General features: G+C 40.5%; 3 protein-coding genes across 3 annotated transcripts; 1 reads left to right on the top strand and 2 right to left on the bottom strand.

Annotated features, from left to right (window-relative positions):
• Positions 1–350: 350 nt before the first annotated feature.
• Positions 351–2,155, bottom strand: LOC310939434 (tripartite motif-containing protein 16-like). Its single transcript, XM_083904190.1, has one exon. It carries the CDS (start codon positions 2,138–2,140, stop codon positions 467–469), a length of 1,674 nt encoding a protein of 557 aa, XP_083760316.1. The 5' UTR covers positions 2,141–2,155; the 3' UTR covers positions 351–466.
• A 3,051-nt stretch (positions 2,156–5,206) lies between these two features.
• LOC310938984 (myeloid-associated differentiation marker-like protein 2) lies at positions 5,207–6,103 on the top strand (the record flags this gene model as incomplete). The annotated part of the gene is made up of 1 exon (XM_083903649.1): positions 5,207–6,103. The coding sequence occupies one exon, from the start codon at positions 5,207–5,209 to the stop codon at positions 6,101–6,103; it is 897 nt and encodes a 298-aa protein (XP_083759775.1).
• A 6,212-nt stretch (positions 6,104–12,315) lies between these two features.
• On the bottom strand, positions 12,316–15,692 carry LOC310939256 (putative protein MSS51 homolog, mitochondrial). Its single transcript, XM_083903959.1, has 6 exons — positions 15,612–15,692; positions 15,004–15,153; positions 14,771–14,895; positions 13,242–13,805; positions 12,903–12,996; positions 12,316–12,695 (listed from the first exon to the last, which is right to left on the bottom strand). The coding sequence occupies exons 1-6, from the start codon at positions 15,626–15,628 to the stop codon at positions 12,491–12,493; spliced, it is 1,155 nt and encodes a 384-aa protein (XP_083760085.1). The 5' UTR covers positions 15,629–15,692; the 3' UTR covers positions 12,316–12,490.
• Positions 15,693–17,898: the final 2,206 nt, after the last annotated feature.

Raw genomic sequence — 17,898 nt, 5'->3', positions numbered from 1 at the left:
ATTTACAATTTAAGGAAAACCTAGTTTTACCTATAATTCCAGTACATTTAGCAGTTTTAGAATACACATATTCCCATAAACTCTCTCCATCACCACACTTCCAAGAATTTGACACAAAAGTCCATAGTGATTTTAGGTCCCGGGGACATAGGAGCTGCTGGTCTACTGCTGCCTTTTGTGGTCAGTTTGTGTTACTGAAGTGAATCTGAGCAAAGGATTTCAAACACTGAAGTGACAAAATAAGACATTTGAACTTAGTGATGGAGGCAGCAGTGGATCAACAACTCCTGTGTGCTGTGCTGTAAAAATCACTGATTTTCTCCACAAGCTTTGGCACACAATGTGCCGTGCAGGAATTACTCTGGGCGAAACAGAGAGAGAGTTTGAGAGTGGTTTGAATCCAAAACAAATGTATATTCAAAAGTGATGCACTAACCTTTAACCCACTGCCCCTTCGATAACTCTTCTATTTGAGTTGACAGAACTCAACTGTTTCTCCAGAACTATAATAAAGCTGGACTCCAGCATAGAGAGGCTGAGTGAACGTGGTCTCGACTCTGTGGATCAGAGTCATGGTGTCAGAGATGCTGTAGAAGGACAGGAGACCTGCTCTGCGGTCCAGGTAAACGCCTACTCTGGAGGACAAAACATCTGAGACTTTAGTCTGGATTCTGTTGTGAACAAATTCACATTGTTTTCTGTAACAATATAAACTCCAAGATTTGTCATTGTATCCAAATCTACATTCATCTTCTCCTGATCTGCTGATGTTCTTGTACGTCACTGCTACATAAACTCCTCTTCCTACCCACTCCACCTCCCAGTAACAACGTCCAGTCAGACGCTCTTTACTCAGAACCTGACTATAATAACCAATGAATCTGTCTGGGTGACAAGAATGAGACTGTTCTTTCGCCATAAATGTTACTTTTCTGTTTCCCTCAGATAATAACAGAGATTTGTGAACTGTGTTTGGATCCAGTGTGATTTCCTGTGAATATCTGAGGAATTCAGCTCTGGTCTTTGGCTCTGGATCTGTCAGTAAAACATCTACTCGAGTCAAAGCCAGTGAGACCTTTGTCAAGGTCTCAGTCAGGATGTCCTGAATTTGAACTTTGACCTCTGCCACAGCTGCTGTCACGTTCTCAAAGTGTCCCAGAGGACGGACGTTGATGGTGGACGAGTGTGTGGATGGACTGAGTGCTGACAGTGAGCAGAAGTTCTGAAGAAACTGGTTGTGATCGTGTGTGAGAGAGAGCTGCTTCAGTTCAGCTTCTCTTTTCTTCAGCTCAGCCTTCTCCTGCTGAAGCTTCTCCTGAAGATCTTTGACTCGACTCACTTCAGTTTCCTGCTGGGATCTGATCTGCTGCTTCATGTCAGAGCTTCTTTTCTGCAGAACACACATCACCTCAGTGAAGTTCTTGTCAGTGTCCTTCACGGCTTTATCAGCAGAGAGAGTGAGCGCCTCCACCTCCTGGTGAAGCACCTTCATGTCTTTGTCTATGTCCTGGAGTCTCTGGTGGATTTCTTCGACACTCAGCTCCAGCTGTCTCTGCTTCTGCATACTTTCTGCTGCAGCTGAGACTGTGTCGTGGTCTTTATGTTCATCCACAGAGCAGAGATAACAGATACACAGCTGATCAGTGCGGCAGAACATCTTCATCACCTCGTCGTGACAAGGGCAGATGTTCTCCTGGAGTTTCTTGGAGGCCTCCACCAGCTTGTGTTTCTTAAATGCAGGTGATTGATGATGAGGCTGGAGATGTTCCTCACAGTAAGAGGCCAAACATACCAAACAGGACTTGAGAGCTTTACATTTCCTGCCAGTGCAGACATCACAGGCCACATCTTCAGGTCCAGCATAGCAGTGATTAACAGGAGCTGCTTGGAGTCCAGTCATCTTCAGCTCCTCCACTAAATCTGCTAACATGTTTTTCATCAGTTCAGGCCTCGGTGTAAAGGTCTTTCTACACTGAGGGCAGCTGTAGATCATCTTCTCATCCTCTTTGTCCCAGTGGTTTTTGATACAGTTCATACAGTAGCTGTGTCCACAGTGAAGACTCCCTGGATCCTTCAGAAGATCCGAAAAGATTGAACAGCAGAATCGCTCTCGCCCCAGCTGAATTATTTGCTGCGCCATTTCACCTCTCAGTTACGGCTGTCTGAGTAAGTTTCACTTCCCCAGAGACAGAACTGGTTTGAGCTGATCCCAACAACCTGTGTTAGTGCAGTGGGCGGAGCCTGTGGTCTGCCGCTCTCTTTGCCTCATAATTGTTCCTCCTTCCGTTGAAACTGCAGATCTGAGGGGGAGGGAACCAGGAAAGGTGAGCTCAGAGCAGAGCAGGCTGTGCTTGAGGAGGGAGGTTTAACAGAATGTGGCTTCTTTCCAGGAAGAGGAGTTCCCTGACAGGCACACTGTGTTTAACCCTTAATGTCAGATTATGACAAATGAGCAGTAAAACCAGGCCTTGATTAACACACAGCAAAACAAAAACAAAAAAAAGTTGTTTTCTTGTGTTGTTGCCGTTCCAGAACATTTCAATCTGTCCTGTGAAGTTTTCTGATGTGGGGTTTTAAAGCGGAACTCGACCGGCAATTAATTTTTAGTGTGTATCTGCGTCATTACCTTGTTTATGAAGCCCTGAAGTTTTGAAACAAACAGTTCAGCCACTGCTGAGAACGCTGTGTTTTATTGTAATCTCGGGCTCAGCGAGATCTCTAAAAATCCCGTAAACAGCGGTTCTTCTGAACAGCCGATCGTCCTGCTCCGGGCACTAGTCCGGGCACATCCGGTTGCGTACATTTAACAGCAGAAAAAGACAGATTTCTATCGGCTCGTTTCTAGCAACGAGGTTTTTGACCATAAAAACAAGTTAATATAAGTAAGTAGACCTCCATAACTAACACATATGTGCAACAGGACCACTATATGTGACCTTTAAATTGCATGCAATTAAAACGATGGGGATTGCAAGGGATTAAAACGTCCAATGCACAAATCAAGGTTGACTCGACTCAGCTCGGTTTTCTTTGCTTTTCCATCAGTGATAGTACCTGGGGCCTCATGTATAAAAGAGTGTGCAGATTTAGTGTTTAAGATTTATAAAACCGTGTGTACACCGAGTCCTGCGCACCTCGTCTTTATACATCCCATCAAACATGAAACTGATGCTCTGATGCCTTCTTCTCGAAGAACACTGGCAGGAAAACAAAAGAAAAAGAAGGAAAAGTGAAAAGCATTCATTTGTGATGAAGAGATCTTTATGTCACAGCAGCTGCTCTCATATTAGTATTGATGCTTAAAAAAACTGGCTGTGCATTGAGTGTTGCTGTTTTTCTGATGTAACATATATTGTATATTTAGACATGATTTATCCGTGTCAGCTGAATTTACAGATCATTTCAACAATCGATAAATTTGTCAGCGTCACGTCATCACACATTACGCACAGAATAAGCAGACTGAGTTACTCTATAGCCGCATCTCTTTCCAGGGTCTATGTCCAATTGTGGATTTGTCGTCCGGATGTTGTCCGGATGTTGGGAATCGTCGACTCCTTCTAATGTGGCCGCTGTTTGCCCATTTTTGAAGGACACGTGTTAATCCTTCACAGCGGAGGCTGTGACAGAAATCTTTGCACACCAGCAGCAAGTTTATAAACACGAGAACAGCGGAGCTATAATCATGATTTAATTAAATATGATTTTGAGTCATTTTAGTTGATTCTTCATGTTATTGAATTATTATTATTTAGTGGATTAAGTAGAAGAAGCTTAACCAGGTTTATTTGACCTTTGACCTGGTCAAACCTGTGTTTGTTCTAATATTTAATGTCCAACATTATCTGCTGTGAGTAATCAATAATTATGGAGTTGACTTACGTATTGTTGTTAAACTAGTGTTGTAGAAATAATGCTTAATTTCTGTTCAAACCATAAATCAGATTCCAGGTAAGGTAATTTAGGGACAATTGTTTATCTCTAAATATGAAACACATCACATTTACTCCAGTATTACATAAAATATTTACAAAAATAATATGAACTTTATCACAAAACTATAATGGACAGGTATAACACAAAAACTGTAAATTCACTACTATTAGTTCTACAACTGTTTAAACATAAAACATATTTTGAATATGTGTAAATATACCAGTTTTATGGGATGTTTTGGGTGATTAGGGCTTAAATCAACAGTCAGAATTCCAGGGGCAGGATAATTGTGATTCAGGACTTTGAACTGTAGAGGGCAGCGTTTAGTAAATAGGAGAAGAAGAACAGAAACCCGTGAGTTGTGTGGGTTAGACCATGGATGTATAATAAGAACTGGATAGAGCACCGCCCCCCTCTGCCTTGAAGACAATTTTGTCATGGTGGCCACTCGTTGTACTGCAACAAAAGCAATTTTCCCATTGACCACAATAATAGTAACTATATAAACCACACTATATTCTTGGTGCTCCGACTTTTTGTGGGATATTTTTTTTATCCCTAACAATTGTCCTGCTGGTAGCAATCAATTTATGTTACAGTACTGAAAGTATTGACTCTACCTCTTGAAAAAGGGGATCAAAGGAAGTCAGAACGCAACAGTGTGGACAGAAATAATCACTGCAATCAATCATACTGTTTAGATACACTATTTTGTGTGGTGCTTTTCCCAATGACGTGTTTCATTATACCAGTGTTTTTCAACCTTTATTGAGCCAAGGTACATTTTTTTCATTGAAAAAAATCACGAGGCACACCACCAAACAAAAATGTTTAGAAAATTAACAATTTAGTCATTCTTATCAAAGTGTCTTGAATATTTATATCCACATTATTTGCAGATTTTTTGTTTTAAAAAAATTTTTTTAGACCAATTCGGTGAAATTGGATAATTTCCCACGGCACACCTGACGATCTCTCACGGCACACTAGTGTGTCACGGCACACTGGTTGAAAAACACTGCATTATACATCTATTCAAGCACACACACACACACACACACACACACATCTGTTATTTCATATAATCTGCAGCTGATATTTATCATAAGTGTTTTATGTCTGTTATGCAAACCAGTATACGCAAATGAAGAGTGTAGATTAGGACAGAGGGAAGGCAGTTAATGCACTGCAAACACACATCAAACTACTGTCCTGTATCATCCTGGAAGGACATTCATTACATTAAAGCTCTTCAGCTCGTTCAACAAAGATGGGAATAATTGATGATATTAAGGACACGATGTCCAAGGCAGTGTTTACTCCTTCGACCTTGTTGTCTGGACGAGGTGGCCTGCACATGGCTCAGATACTCTTGTGTCTGGTCACATTTGTCCTGGCTGTCTTCAGAGGAGGGAGCAGCCATACCTACTGGAACTATGCAATGTTCACCTGGGCCTTCTGCTTCATCATGACCCTCATCATCACCATCATTGAAATGATGAAGCTCGATATTGTTCTCAACATGTTTTGTATGGACTGGGCTGACTTCACCACAGGGATGGCCATGACCTCTGCACTCATGACTGTTTCTGTTGCTATCACCTACGCCAACTTCTACACCTGTGCAAGATGTGTGTATGGATGGATAGTGACTGCATTTGCTTTCTTGTGCAGTTTAGTCTATGTACTTGAAGTAGTGAAGGACAAATGTCTGGATAAGAAGAAGGGGACATACCTGGCTGCTCTGCCTGGATTCTTTAAGTGTATGGAGGCCTTTGTGAGCTGCATTATTTTTATATCACTGACTGGTTACAGAGACAGTATAGCTCTGATCTTTTGTGTTGTAGCATACGTCATTCCCTTCCCCATTCTCCCTGTAATCATAGCCGTCAACATCCTTAAGAAACTGAGGAAATGTTTGCCTTTTAACTTGGACAGGTTTGTGTTTATATTTCTGGTGATCTCTGTTGTGTTGTATATATTCACTGCTATAATGTGGCCTATTTTCATGTTCAGAAACAATCCACGTCCCAGTGACTGTCCACCCAGTTACTGTATCTGGGCCGTTCAGTTTATGGTTGCATTCATGACCTATGTGAATCTTATTCTTTTCACACTGGACCTCATTTTTACACTGCTTGGTATCTGTGGCTTTAAACGCACATGACTGTAGTGATGATTTTCACATGATTGCAGTGACACCATGCTCCAGTCTCCCTTTTTATTCTCCTTAATGTGTTGGCACGTAGTCATGGCACTGCTGATGAATATGTGAATATGTAAAATAACTGCATTCACTTGAAAATGACATTAAACCTATATGGACACAGATGAAGCCTTATGTACATTGCATTAACATATACTGGCATCAGGCTATGAGGCGCCGATTGTAAAGTTGCGCATGCTAAAATAAACAGCAACTTTTTGCCATTTACACTGCCGGATGTACCAAAATAAAAGCTCGAGGAGGTCAGGCTGTGCTTATACAATCAAATAACGAATTAAAACCACTCTAGCGGGGGAAATAAACTTAAAACATACTATCGTGTTAATAACTACCTAAAATAACAACAACAACAAAAACATGTTCAGAAGTGTTTTTGCTCTGCCCGTTTTACCAAGTATGCATCGTGTGGTGACTTGGGAAAGCCATGTATCCCAGAATGCATTTCGTCGGACCGTCACAGCAGAGAATACAAATAAATAAATATTTTTCTGTGTCCCGGAACGCAGTTTTAAAACCATTTGATGCGAGAAATTACTCATTTAGAATCCAAACGTGTTTTGTGTATTAAGAATTTTTGTTTTGAATGTAAACGTTTTGACCTGACAGTTTGAAATAGTTTACATAGTTTAGGTAGTTATTATCACTGGGGTGGGTTTTAATTCGTTATTTGATTGTATAAACACAGCCTGACCTCCTCAAGCTTTTATTTTGGTACATCCGGTTACCGGCAGTGTGAATTTGCATATTAGCTAAATATTTAGTTTCAAACGAAAGATTTAGATTTAACATTTAGGTTTATATTAAGCATTTAGATTTAACATTTAGATTTAACATTTAACATTTCACAAGAGAAGTAAATATCACAAAATTCACAAATATTGCTGTAAATCTGGTCAAAACTAACATTAAAAAAATTCACATGTTTTTTATACATGTTTTTTTGCTTAATGTGGTTAAAAAGTTACTGTTTATTTTAGCATGCGCAACTTTACAATCCGCGCCTCATATCAGGCAGTGACAATATCATTTTGTTATTTACAAATAAAATATCTAACAACATATGATCAGATAAATATAACTAAATGTAGAAAATGTGGCGAGTGTAAGGAGGGAACCAAACAAAGTAACGTAATATTGCTAAAGCTAAAGTTATTAGGACTAACAAGGTGCTGTTCGTAGCCTACTAGAGACTGACAACTCCACCTTGGGACTTTCACCCAAAGATTTACCCCAATAAAGGACACGCAAGTAAATTCTACTCAGGATGCAAGAGACGTGGCTCAGAAATGTAAGAAAAATACAATTTATTGTTTAAATCCTCTTTTTAAAAAAACACAATTTAACCATTCACACCAGAAAAAGGAACATGTTTTAAACTGAGGCTTGGGGTGAAATGGGGCTAGTGAGGGGAGGAGTCCAAATTAAATTTAACTCAATCACCCAGGTATGTGACAGACACACACACACACACACACACACACACAGTGAATACCCAAATCCCAAGGGACCACAGCACACAGGGAAAACGAACACCGCCACCCAGGTCACCAGCACCACCACCACCGGCCTCGGCAACTAAAACAAGATAAAGAAATTAATCACACAGAAAACAAACTCAAGAGTCTCACAAAGACTGGGCAAATTATACAAAATATAAATTGCACAGAAATAAGAACAAATCAAACAAATAACAAGCGATATAAAGAAAATTAATAAACAAATTAAACAAAATAATTACAATAACGACTGGGCAAATTATACCAACTGAACTACATAAGATTGCCCAAATTAATTATACAATAATTAAAGAAAAGAAATAACCAATATAATACCTAAATCTTAAACGTATGACCTAAACAAATATCTGTAACAAAAAAATAAGAAATAAATCAGATCAATCCAACCAAAATAAATATTGGGAATCAAAACAAAAGGACAAGTGAACAAACAAAACCAAGTTAACAAAATAAAGAAATAAACCTAAACTAAGGCATCAAACTAAAACAAGCCGACACACGACAGTCCCATGCAGTACAGGCAGTGAACGACAATCGGGAGCAGGAGTCACGCTGAGACGCGGCAGAATTTCATGGAGAGACAAAACAGCAGCGGACAGCTGATCATCAGCTGATTGTGACGTCATCCAGATCACATTTCCTTTTTTTAAGCCAGGTTGCCAACATTTATCTTGTTGCAGAGTATGATGCCCGCACAACAAATCGGGGGAAGAGAGAAAGAGAGAGAGTCGCGCTGCTACCGGCATTCACCACCGCAAGCGGAACAAACGGCGCACCTTGAGCAAGGCGTGCAAACCCAGTTGCTCAAGAGCCAAACACTCCGACCGGAAGTGACGCGTCGGAAAGGAGTGCAAAAGTGAAACCGGGGGCGATCTACCATATTTATACGTAAATTCAAATTGACTATAATGCATGCGATGAAATTCATTCATGCTGCTACAAAAACATGCATTTTCGCAACCATTCTGTGGAAGATAAAGCATTAGAAATTTAACAGAACGAGTTGTTAGCCTCTGTTGTAGGAATGATGTAATTTCATAGTCATTCAGGATACTTAATGATAATTAAATTAATGTTTACACAACCTTTGCTTCAAGATTGCACTCCAAAGATGAGGAATGTAGCCATAATACTTCTCTACCTTCTATTTTTAAAGTACAGCTTATTGTACCTTCCAAAAACAGGGAAGGGTCATAATTTTTACATAGCACCCTACAATGCACAGTATATTATATTATTTTTTTTATTGAATAACCTGCATGAAGTACTTGTAATGCCACATACTGAAGTGAGAAATCTGCTTAAAAGCTTATGACTTCATCAAGTCATGACTGATCAAGCGCCGGCGGGTAGTGGTACTCAGGGTGCGATTTGTCAAAAAACCAGAGGGGGGATGTTTTTTTTTTATAATTTTTTTTGTTTTTGTTTCGTCTTACATTATGTTGTCAGTGCATCTTCCCGCCTCAAGGAAAAAAAAGCTCACAGATTTTCAAGCACAAGCTACCAGCTATGTTTTCATTCAGAATGGGCATTTGCAAATGGCTGAAAAATCCAGAAACTACACTGTTAGCTTCCCTGGAGCCTGACAGCACCAGGCTTTTAGCTCAGATTTTTTTTTAGCCCCGCAGCAATTTGAGGGACATGCAGAGTTTTTGAAAATTTGAGGTAAAAAAAGGGCATTCTGAGGCATTTTGAAGGACCATTATGGTGACTCACGAAGTAAGGGCAAGTAACTCAAAATGGGAAAGTTACCACAGAAGATTTTTTTAAATCTAACTTTATTGTTATGGCTTGGACTGTATACTTACCTCACTCAAGTCAAGGCAATTACTATTGCAAGTATAGTATATAGTGTGCCCCTCATCTGGTGCAGACAGATGGCCCTTTTTTTCCTGCGCACCGCCCCTGTGCCATGCATTGCTCCTGCGCCATGTGCTCGTCCATCTCCAATCGGGCTCTCCGTATCCAACACAGCCTGGATCATTTCTCTGGCTTTGTCACCACATCAAAATAATGATCTTTATGACGAGGATCGAGTACAGTCACCATGAAGTGAAGTGCTGAATGAGTGGTGTGAAGTGAGGGAGTTCATAATCTGTGCTGTATGCAGCCAAGTTTCGCTTTTGCACAAATAAACTTTCCAGCATTTAATAGGTGCTGTTCTATGTACTCACATCTTGTTGGAACCGTTTTATTGGTGTTCCAAATTGATCTGGGATGGACTCTAAATATAGAGAGGCACGCGCTGGCCGCAGTTTTTGCATGAGTCATCACAACATTGTTGATGACTCAAAAATCATGGTTTTGTTTCGGTCATAAAAGTCTTTCGGCTGCAAATTTTAGGTGCATCCCTAGATATAACATCTTTATTGGCAAGAACAATATAACCGTAATAGTGATGTGATTGAGTGATGTGATTGCTGGCTAAAAGTATGGCGTCATTATAGTGCCATATTCCGCGAGCATAAAAACATAATCAGCGAGCAGAAAGACCACTCTCCGCGCGCTCGCGAACACTCTCCGCGCGCTCGCGAACTCTCTCCGCGCGCTCGCGATCTCTCTCCGCGCGCTCGCGATCTCTCTCCGCGCGCTCGCGATCTCTCTCCGCACGCTCGCGGTCACTCTCTACGCTCTCGCTGTTTCTCTCTGTAACTTCTGCTCGCTCGACTTTGCTGACTTTTGGCACTGGGGGGCGGGTATTGAATAGACGCCCCGTAACACCCCCCCTTTCTGATTGGTCACTTAAACGCCTGGGTCAGAGCCAATCCGAGGCAGAGTAGGGCGGGTCATCATTGCAGTTGGTGGCAGAAGAATGTGATTTAGAACGGAGAAAAAATAAGTAAGTAGAGGAACAGACAGATATTTAAATTAAGAACTTGCTTCAAGGGAGGATGGAGGCTCCTTGAAATCAAAGCACATGGGTTATCAAAACAGACTAGACTTTCATAGTTCCCATAGTTTCTGTAGTGGCCGTTTGTCAAACAAATAATGATTTCAAATCAAACTTCAAATTATGTGAATCAAAAGGCCACTGTTGCACAGAATAACCAAAACTAACTACTCACTAAACAAAAATACTAAACTAAACAGCACTAAATAATAACAATAAATAAATAGCTCCAACAGTTTCTATGGAAGCAAAACGTGTCTAACATTTAAACTGAAATGCATTTGCATTTCATGTTAAGAATAATAAATCAATCAATCAACCTATTTTATTAAAATCTCCTTGTCTTTTTCATTTTTATTAAAATGTCCTTTTCTTTTTCATTTTAATTAAGTGAAAGAATGAGTAGTTTTGAAAAAGTCAATTTTATTTATACTACTCATTCTTTCACTTTTTTCTCTGACATCTCCGTCCGCCGTTCTAAATCACATTCTTCTGCCACCAACTGCATTGATGACCCGCCCTACTCTGCCTCGGATTGGCTCTGACCCAGGCGTTTAAGTGACCAATCAGAAAGGAGGGGTGTTACGGGGCGTCTATTCAATACCCGCCCCCCAGTGCCAAAAGTCAGCAAAGTCGAGCGAGCAGAAGTTATAGAGAGAAACAGCGAGAGCGTAGAGAGTGACCGCGAGCGTGCGGAGAGAGATCGCGAGCACGCGGAGAGAGATCGCGAGCGCGCGGAGAGAGTTCGCGAGCGCGCGGAGAGTGTTCGCGAGCGCGCGGAGAGTGGTCTTTCTGCTCGCTGATTATGTTTTTATGCTCGCGGAATATGGCACTATAATGACGCCATATAAAAGCCTGTTCTGTACTGAGCTGGCGCCGGGACTGCTGCTCAGAAACGTTCAGAAACATAATCTAATCTGATTGACCTGTTTGAAGATTGTTAGATTCTAAGAGTTTATGTACCATCAGTTAAGTTGCATCTATCGCTATCATGGGGGGGAAGTCCCCACCAGAGATAAAATTAATTTAGCAAAGATAAGGATACACTTGAATCCAGCTACAGGGGTGCCTGCAGCCTTAGATGTTAGCCTCACTCTGAACTAGGGTGGCTGAATCCCCTACACTAGCTTGCCATCAGCACCAGTATCCCCAACACTTGAGACTTGTTATGGACACTTGGGTTGCTGGGGACAGTGTGTTGAGAATGGGGGATTGTTGTATGTTGCTGATGTTCTGTTTATGCTGGTTCATGTTAGTTAGTGTGTTCCTACTGTTATTATGGGCTGTGGTTCCAGTCAGTCAATGCGCCACCAGGGTGAGAATTAAATGCAGTTCACTGCTCAAAGATCTCTCTCTGAGTTGCCTGTTCTGCTACAATATTGACTATAGACTTGGTTTTATCCAAGTATTGACTTGACATTTGCATGAAAACAATGATTTGATTGTGTTGTGGTTTTATTTCCTCATAGTAGTTCAAAGTAAAGTTTTAATTCAGAATATTTAATGGACATCAACTGTGTATTTTACTACTTTACATTAAATGCAAGGTAATAATTAGTTGGAGTGAAACTTTGGTTTTGTAAAAATAACAAATCTTTCACTGCAATAGGTTTCAGTGTATAATTTTCCAGATCAGGCTCTAATATATATTTTAATTTCCTGCAAATAATTGAATGAACATTAGAGTATTCTCTTTGTCTCTATCAGTACACATTTTGCTATTCCTACAAAGAACACCTCTCCACTAGCCAACAGACAGTATATTCAAATTTCACCAGTCTGGCAGTAAAATGACATGAAACTAAGATAGTGAATGTAAATGTCAGAGCAAAGGTTCACAACTGAGTCAAAAACACACACAAAACTGCTTCATAAGCCAAAGGGCAACAGTGTATGCATGTACTGAAGCATGAAGTTCTATCAGTTGTCCTCTGGTTCCTCAAATTCAACAGTCTCCAGCAGACCTTGGAAACATACGTAGTGTGAGTTGCAGAAAGCAGGAGTGTTGTTGGGACTTGAGCCAACTACTTCTGGTTTCAGTGAGGAGAAGGGGTTGACTCCACTTCCCTTCATGTTCATCTCCAACTCCAACAGGATTTGCAGGGAGTAGGTAATCTCCGTCTCACTGTGAATGTTAACACATGATATGAACGTGTGAGATATTATAATTCACTTTCACTCAATCACGAAAACTAGGTAACTAGTTACTTCCATACATTAATGCAAGTATTTATAACACATTATTACTTTATAATCCAATTATTAATACTGTATACTGTAAGTCAAGGTAATGTCCTCTGAAGTCATGGAAACCAGACAGTGACACACTCACTTGAGAGCAGTGAAAAGTGATGGAATCTCATAATCCCTGAGGAGCAGAAGTGTTGGAAGCCAACCTTGGTCCAGACCCTGACTGGCATCAAATCCTTGAAATCAAATAAAAAAAATATCAGTAAAAACACAAAGTCATAAATGGATATTTTCTAAATAGTTATATTAGTGCTGACAATGTGGGTCCCAACTGAGTTTGTCTGTGGTTTCCCTGGTGAGCCCATCTATGTTTGCCCTCATGGGGCCCACATCAACATCCTGGTTTTAGTGTTATGAGTTGTATTGTATTTCAATATATATTCAATATATTGAATTTGCGTGATAGGACAGATGTTCTCACCAGGGTGAAATCCAACCACCAAGTCTGGTTGGGCAGCCTCCCCTTTCTTCACTAGCTCCTCCCATAACTCGTGGTAGAGACCCTTGTAGGCACTGATGTAGACCTTCTTCTTGGGGCCAAAGGCTCTTAAAGGAGGCCTCACAATGGGCCCCTCCATCACCTCTGGACCCACCATGACTATTTCAATTCCCTGGTGATCAGGGAACATGTTGTTAAGCTCATCATAGTCTGTCAGCTTGGCTGCTAGTGTCTCACTCTGCCCTGCTCCCACCAGGTGAATGGTCAAAGGTTTGGAACAAGGGTGAAGGCCAAATAACCTCATACCCCAGGCAATGGTCAGTGGCCTGCAGAAGAATTCACTGCAGACCCTCCACAAGGACTGTTTAAGGTCTTCATCGTTAGGTCGAGGCCTGCAAGCGTCGCTCCACAAGTCTTTCATGTTAGCTCCATTTAAAATGGACTCGAGGTGAGCTGTGAGATCTTTCTGCATTGCAAGCCAGTTGTCCCAACCTTGAACCTGAGACTGGGGTGTTGACCATTTTTCCGTAGGGAATGGAAGATCTCCTGAAGATGAAAAAAATAAAAAAATAAAAAATAGCACACTGAGTTTTATTAAAAGGATTATTCAGGGGTGGGGTTTTTTTGCTGTCTTCCGTGAGACACACGGTAGATGATCACTCTCTCACTGAAATAAAATCTACCAGAATTTGCAAATCTAGCAGCCTGTACTGAGCAAAGATCAGCATTGTTAGCTGACTCTCACAAAAGTGTAACAATGTGTCAAGTATAACATTTATTGAAAGAAACATCAAAACTAGAACACACGTTTCACTTTACTTTCAATAATTTTTGCTTTAGCAATACAAATGACCTCAATATTGCGTCCTGAGATTGTGTGGAGACTCTCCGGGGGATGCAATTTTTGGGGATGCAGTTTGAGAAAAGCTGCTTTAATCATTGCCTTGAAGAATAGTATAGAGTAGAACATTTTCATATGATAAAATTAAGATTGCAGTTTCCAAGACTTTAAGGAATCTAAGGGTTAGGGTTAATATATAATATTTATTATTAGATGTATGCATTTCAATGGTATATAATATTTCCATCCATTTGGATGACATGGTTTTAACAAACAAACTAATAATACATATTGTTCAGTCAAACACAAATTTAACAATTACAAATGATGTATTATTTATGTACAATTACTAATAAAAGCATTGTGTTTTAAGTCCACCCACATTACTGTCCCCCACTGGACTTGAGTGTGTAAAGCAATCTCATACATTTTAACAACATTAATTATGGTTGTTCCACAGTTATAGTCATATGAAAAAAAATGTTCATACATTTTAACTGACTCAATTCACGCATTTATGCCGACTCTAAGGAAATTGATTAAATAATATTTTTTGATTATGATTCTGGAAATAAAATCAAATAGATGTGAATACTTGATATTAACTATGCCATGATTATTTTTTGAGTGTATAAATAGAAAGAATGCACCATCTCACTGTTTGGTTTACCTTTGAACACAAGCCACTCCACCACTCTGTCAATGGCAGCATGACGCAGCTGTGAGCAGAACTTCTTATGTTTGGGCCAGTCCTCTTTCTGACAATCTTTACTGCAGTAGTAAACATTCAGACACCTGTGCAAAGGGATAACAATATATACAACAGTATATACATACAAAACATCTCTTTGTGTTTTCTTTATCGGTCTATTGTAAGAAATCTCACTTTCATTTCATGTTTACCTCCCGCAACGCTTCAAACCCTGTGGGTTTGAGAACTGTTTCGGCCACTTTTCACAGTGTGCACACATTTTAAATGAATCCTCCATCTTCTCAAACATCTCTTTCTGGGATTGGAAGGCCATGGGTTTACCCATGGTCTCCAGAGAAGCTCTGCACAGAGAAATTAGAAGTTTAACTGATCAGTAAAGATGAACCAAAGCAGTTGCATCACCCAATATCACCCTGAAAACAGTTTTTAAATTCTGACCAAGAGGCAACAGATGCCAAAATATTTCTATTTATAGACAGGGATATGTATGACAGTATGAGGAGGTGAATCGAGTGATTGTATGCCCAGATTCACATTGAATTTGCATGCAGCAATAAGACCGAGCAGGGAGCAGAAGTAATGAAGCAGGTCGTGTTGGTATGCTAGAATTCAAATGTCACAGCTGTCACTGTTAATAAGCAAGCACCCGGTGGTTCACTTCTGGCTGTGTGAGGCTTCAGACAACAGTGACTGTTCTGGGGTCATGAGATGGTAAAAATAAATGTGTGAAATAAAAGTGAATTCTTTAAAAAATAAATTGACAGTTAAAGGAACGGCTGGTAAAATATGTTACACTTACCGGTCAGTTTCTGTCATTTGTGAGTCTCACACAGGCTCCCTCTGTGTCTTGTTATCCGAGCAGTGTGTTCAGGGCTACGGTAGCTTCTGTGGCTACTGCTGCCACATTTAGCACCTGTGCATTCCCTTCTGGCAAGATCTGTCAACCCCAGAACATTCTTGAATGCACAAGAGCAGGGCACACATGAGCTTCAGTGAGCCACTCACTTTGCTGTTTTAATGCATGTCAAATTCTGTGATCATTGGTATTTGTATTGGAATGGTGATGGGTATTTTTTCCATGAATAATTAGTTGCTTTTTTGCCTGGAGTTTCCATGATCTCCCTGTGTGTGGGGGGCTTTAATCTGGGTTCTCCGGTTTCTTCCCACAGTCCAAAATTTGCAAATTTGGGGATGAGGCAATTGTACTCTCTAAATTGACCATAGATGTGAATGTGATAGTGAATGGTTGTTTGTCTCTATGTGGCCCTGTGATGGACTGGAAAACTGTCCAGGGTGTGACACTGCTTTTCCCCCTATGTCAGCTGGGATTGGCACCCACAACTCCCACGACCCTTATTTGGAGGATAAAGTAGTAGAAGATGAATGAATGAATGAATGAATGAATGAATGAAAGGTTGTGCCACTAAATGAGATAATGGCGTCCTCTGCTGTTGTAAATTGTACCTTTTCATTATGGGTAGAATAGATAGAAATACAATAGCCAATTGTACACAAACTTTTCACCAAAGTTGATATTTTTTCAATTCCAGCATATTCACACCATCCAGCCCGTCCAACATGAAACGCACGTCTACTTCTGTCCTTTGCATTGACTTATATGTAAACTTACTCAGTAAAGTTGATGCCACATTGGTTGTGACTGCAGCATCAACGCTGTAGTACATATGCCAGGCTTGTATTTGGTGCAGTAACGCTGCCACAGAAATATGTCTTTTTAAAACAAAGCATATATTACAATGTATACAATAACGGAATCAGAGACAGAATGAAGCAAGCCAGTGAGACTAAGGAAAGAAAAAAAAAGTTATCATAAAGTGAGTAAACTAAGCAATCACACAACAAACACAAGAAGAGGGCGACGATGACTACAAAGATGGCAACATCGAATGCAGTGAGAGAGCTGGGATTATGACGTCATCATTTTTCCAAAAGTAGCGTATTGGTTTAACTGTAGCCTGTGGGTTGCTGCACTGATGCATGCACGCAGATGAACTGAACGCCGTTATTCCCGCTTCTCGTAGCTTGAACTGACACATCGTAACAGTGTAGTTTCATGTCAAAATGAGGTTGGCAGGTCTGCCACAGCATCAACTGTTTTTCACTGCTGACAGCAATGCTGGACAACACTTTCTGCAGCCAGTATACAACTCAGGAGCTCTGGCACTGCAGCCTCTGCTGCCTCCTGGTGCACACAGACATAGTTGTCTCCTCCACCTCCGCTGACGCAGGGACAGTGACCGAACTCAGCAGGTCTCGCAATCTCTAAAGATGTTGATCTAAATTGGCAAAATATGAAAAAAATGTCAAAAGACAGTCACAATAATGTTTTTTAATAAAACCAAAAAGGTGCATGAAAGTGCAAATGCATCACTGTACATGGCCTCTACGGTATACAATATTCAGATGCCTATAAAACATAAGCAAATAAAATTAAATATACAAACTTCACGGACTTAACAATGGTACGACGTTCACCCACGCTTAGTACATCATTTTTGATCGGACAAGACACTTTCACCTGAGACACCGGAGTGTCGATATTTAGTTGACTGCTTGAGGTCGCTGAACTTCAGAATGTAACAGGCGGTCGTAATACGCTGCTTGTACAAACAACTTATTTGGTCATTTTTTCGAAGAGGACAGTCACATTAGACAAAATGTGTCTGCAGAAAATAACTGCTGTATCTGCGTCTGCAGTCATTTGGCCACAGTACGAATGTTAAAGGCCTATACAATGCAACTGCATGTGTTGCTAATGTTATGTCAAGTGTGTACACACTTGAATTAAAGGGACCCTGTGTAGTATTTATGGGTTTATATGACCCAAAATCCACTTTTTTATACATATCATGTGCTCCTGCATTGTCTAGTCGCTGTATAATAGTTTTTGTTTCATTTTCGTAGTGTTTCAAAAAGTCATGTAAAAGAACATGGTCGCGGGCCGCGGTTGCATTGCCACTGTTAGCAGCGAGACGCCATGTTTCTACCGGAGCCTGTAAGGACAAACCCGAGAGAACAACTCAAGCGTCTCTTTACTTGTAGCGGAAGTCCCGCCTCCACTCTCT

This window comes from Microchirus variegatus (genome assembly GCF_963457635.1).
Source record: "Microchirus variegatus genome assembly, chromosome: 17".
NCBI classification, from domain to species: domain Eukaryota; kingdom Metazoa; phylum Chordata; class Actinopteri; order Pleuronectiformes; family Soleidae; genus Microchirus; species Microchirus variegatus.
This window is presented reverse-complemented; position numbering and strand designations above follow the sequence as displayed.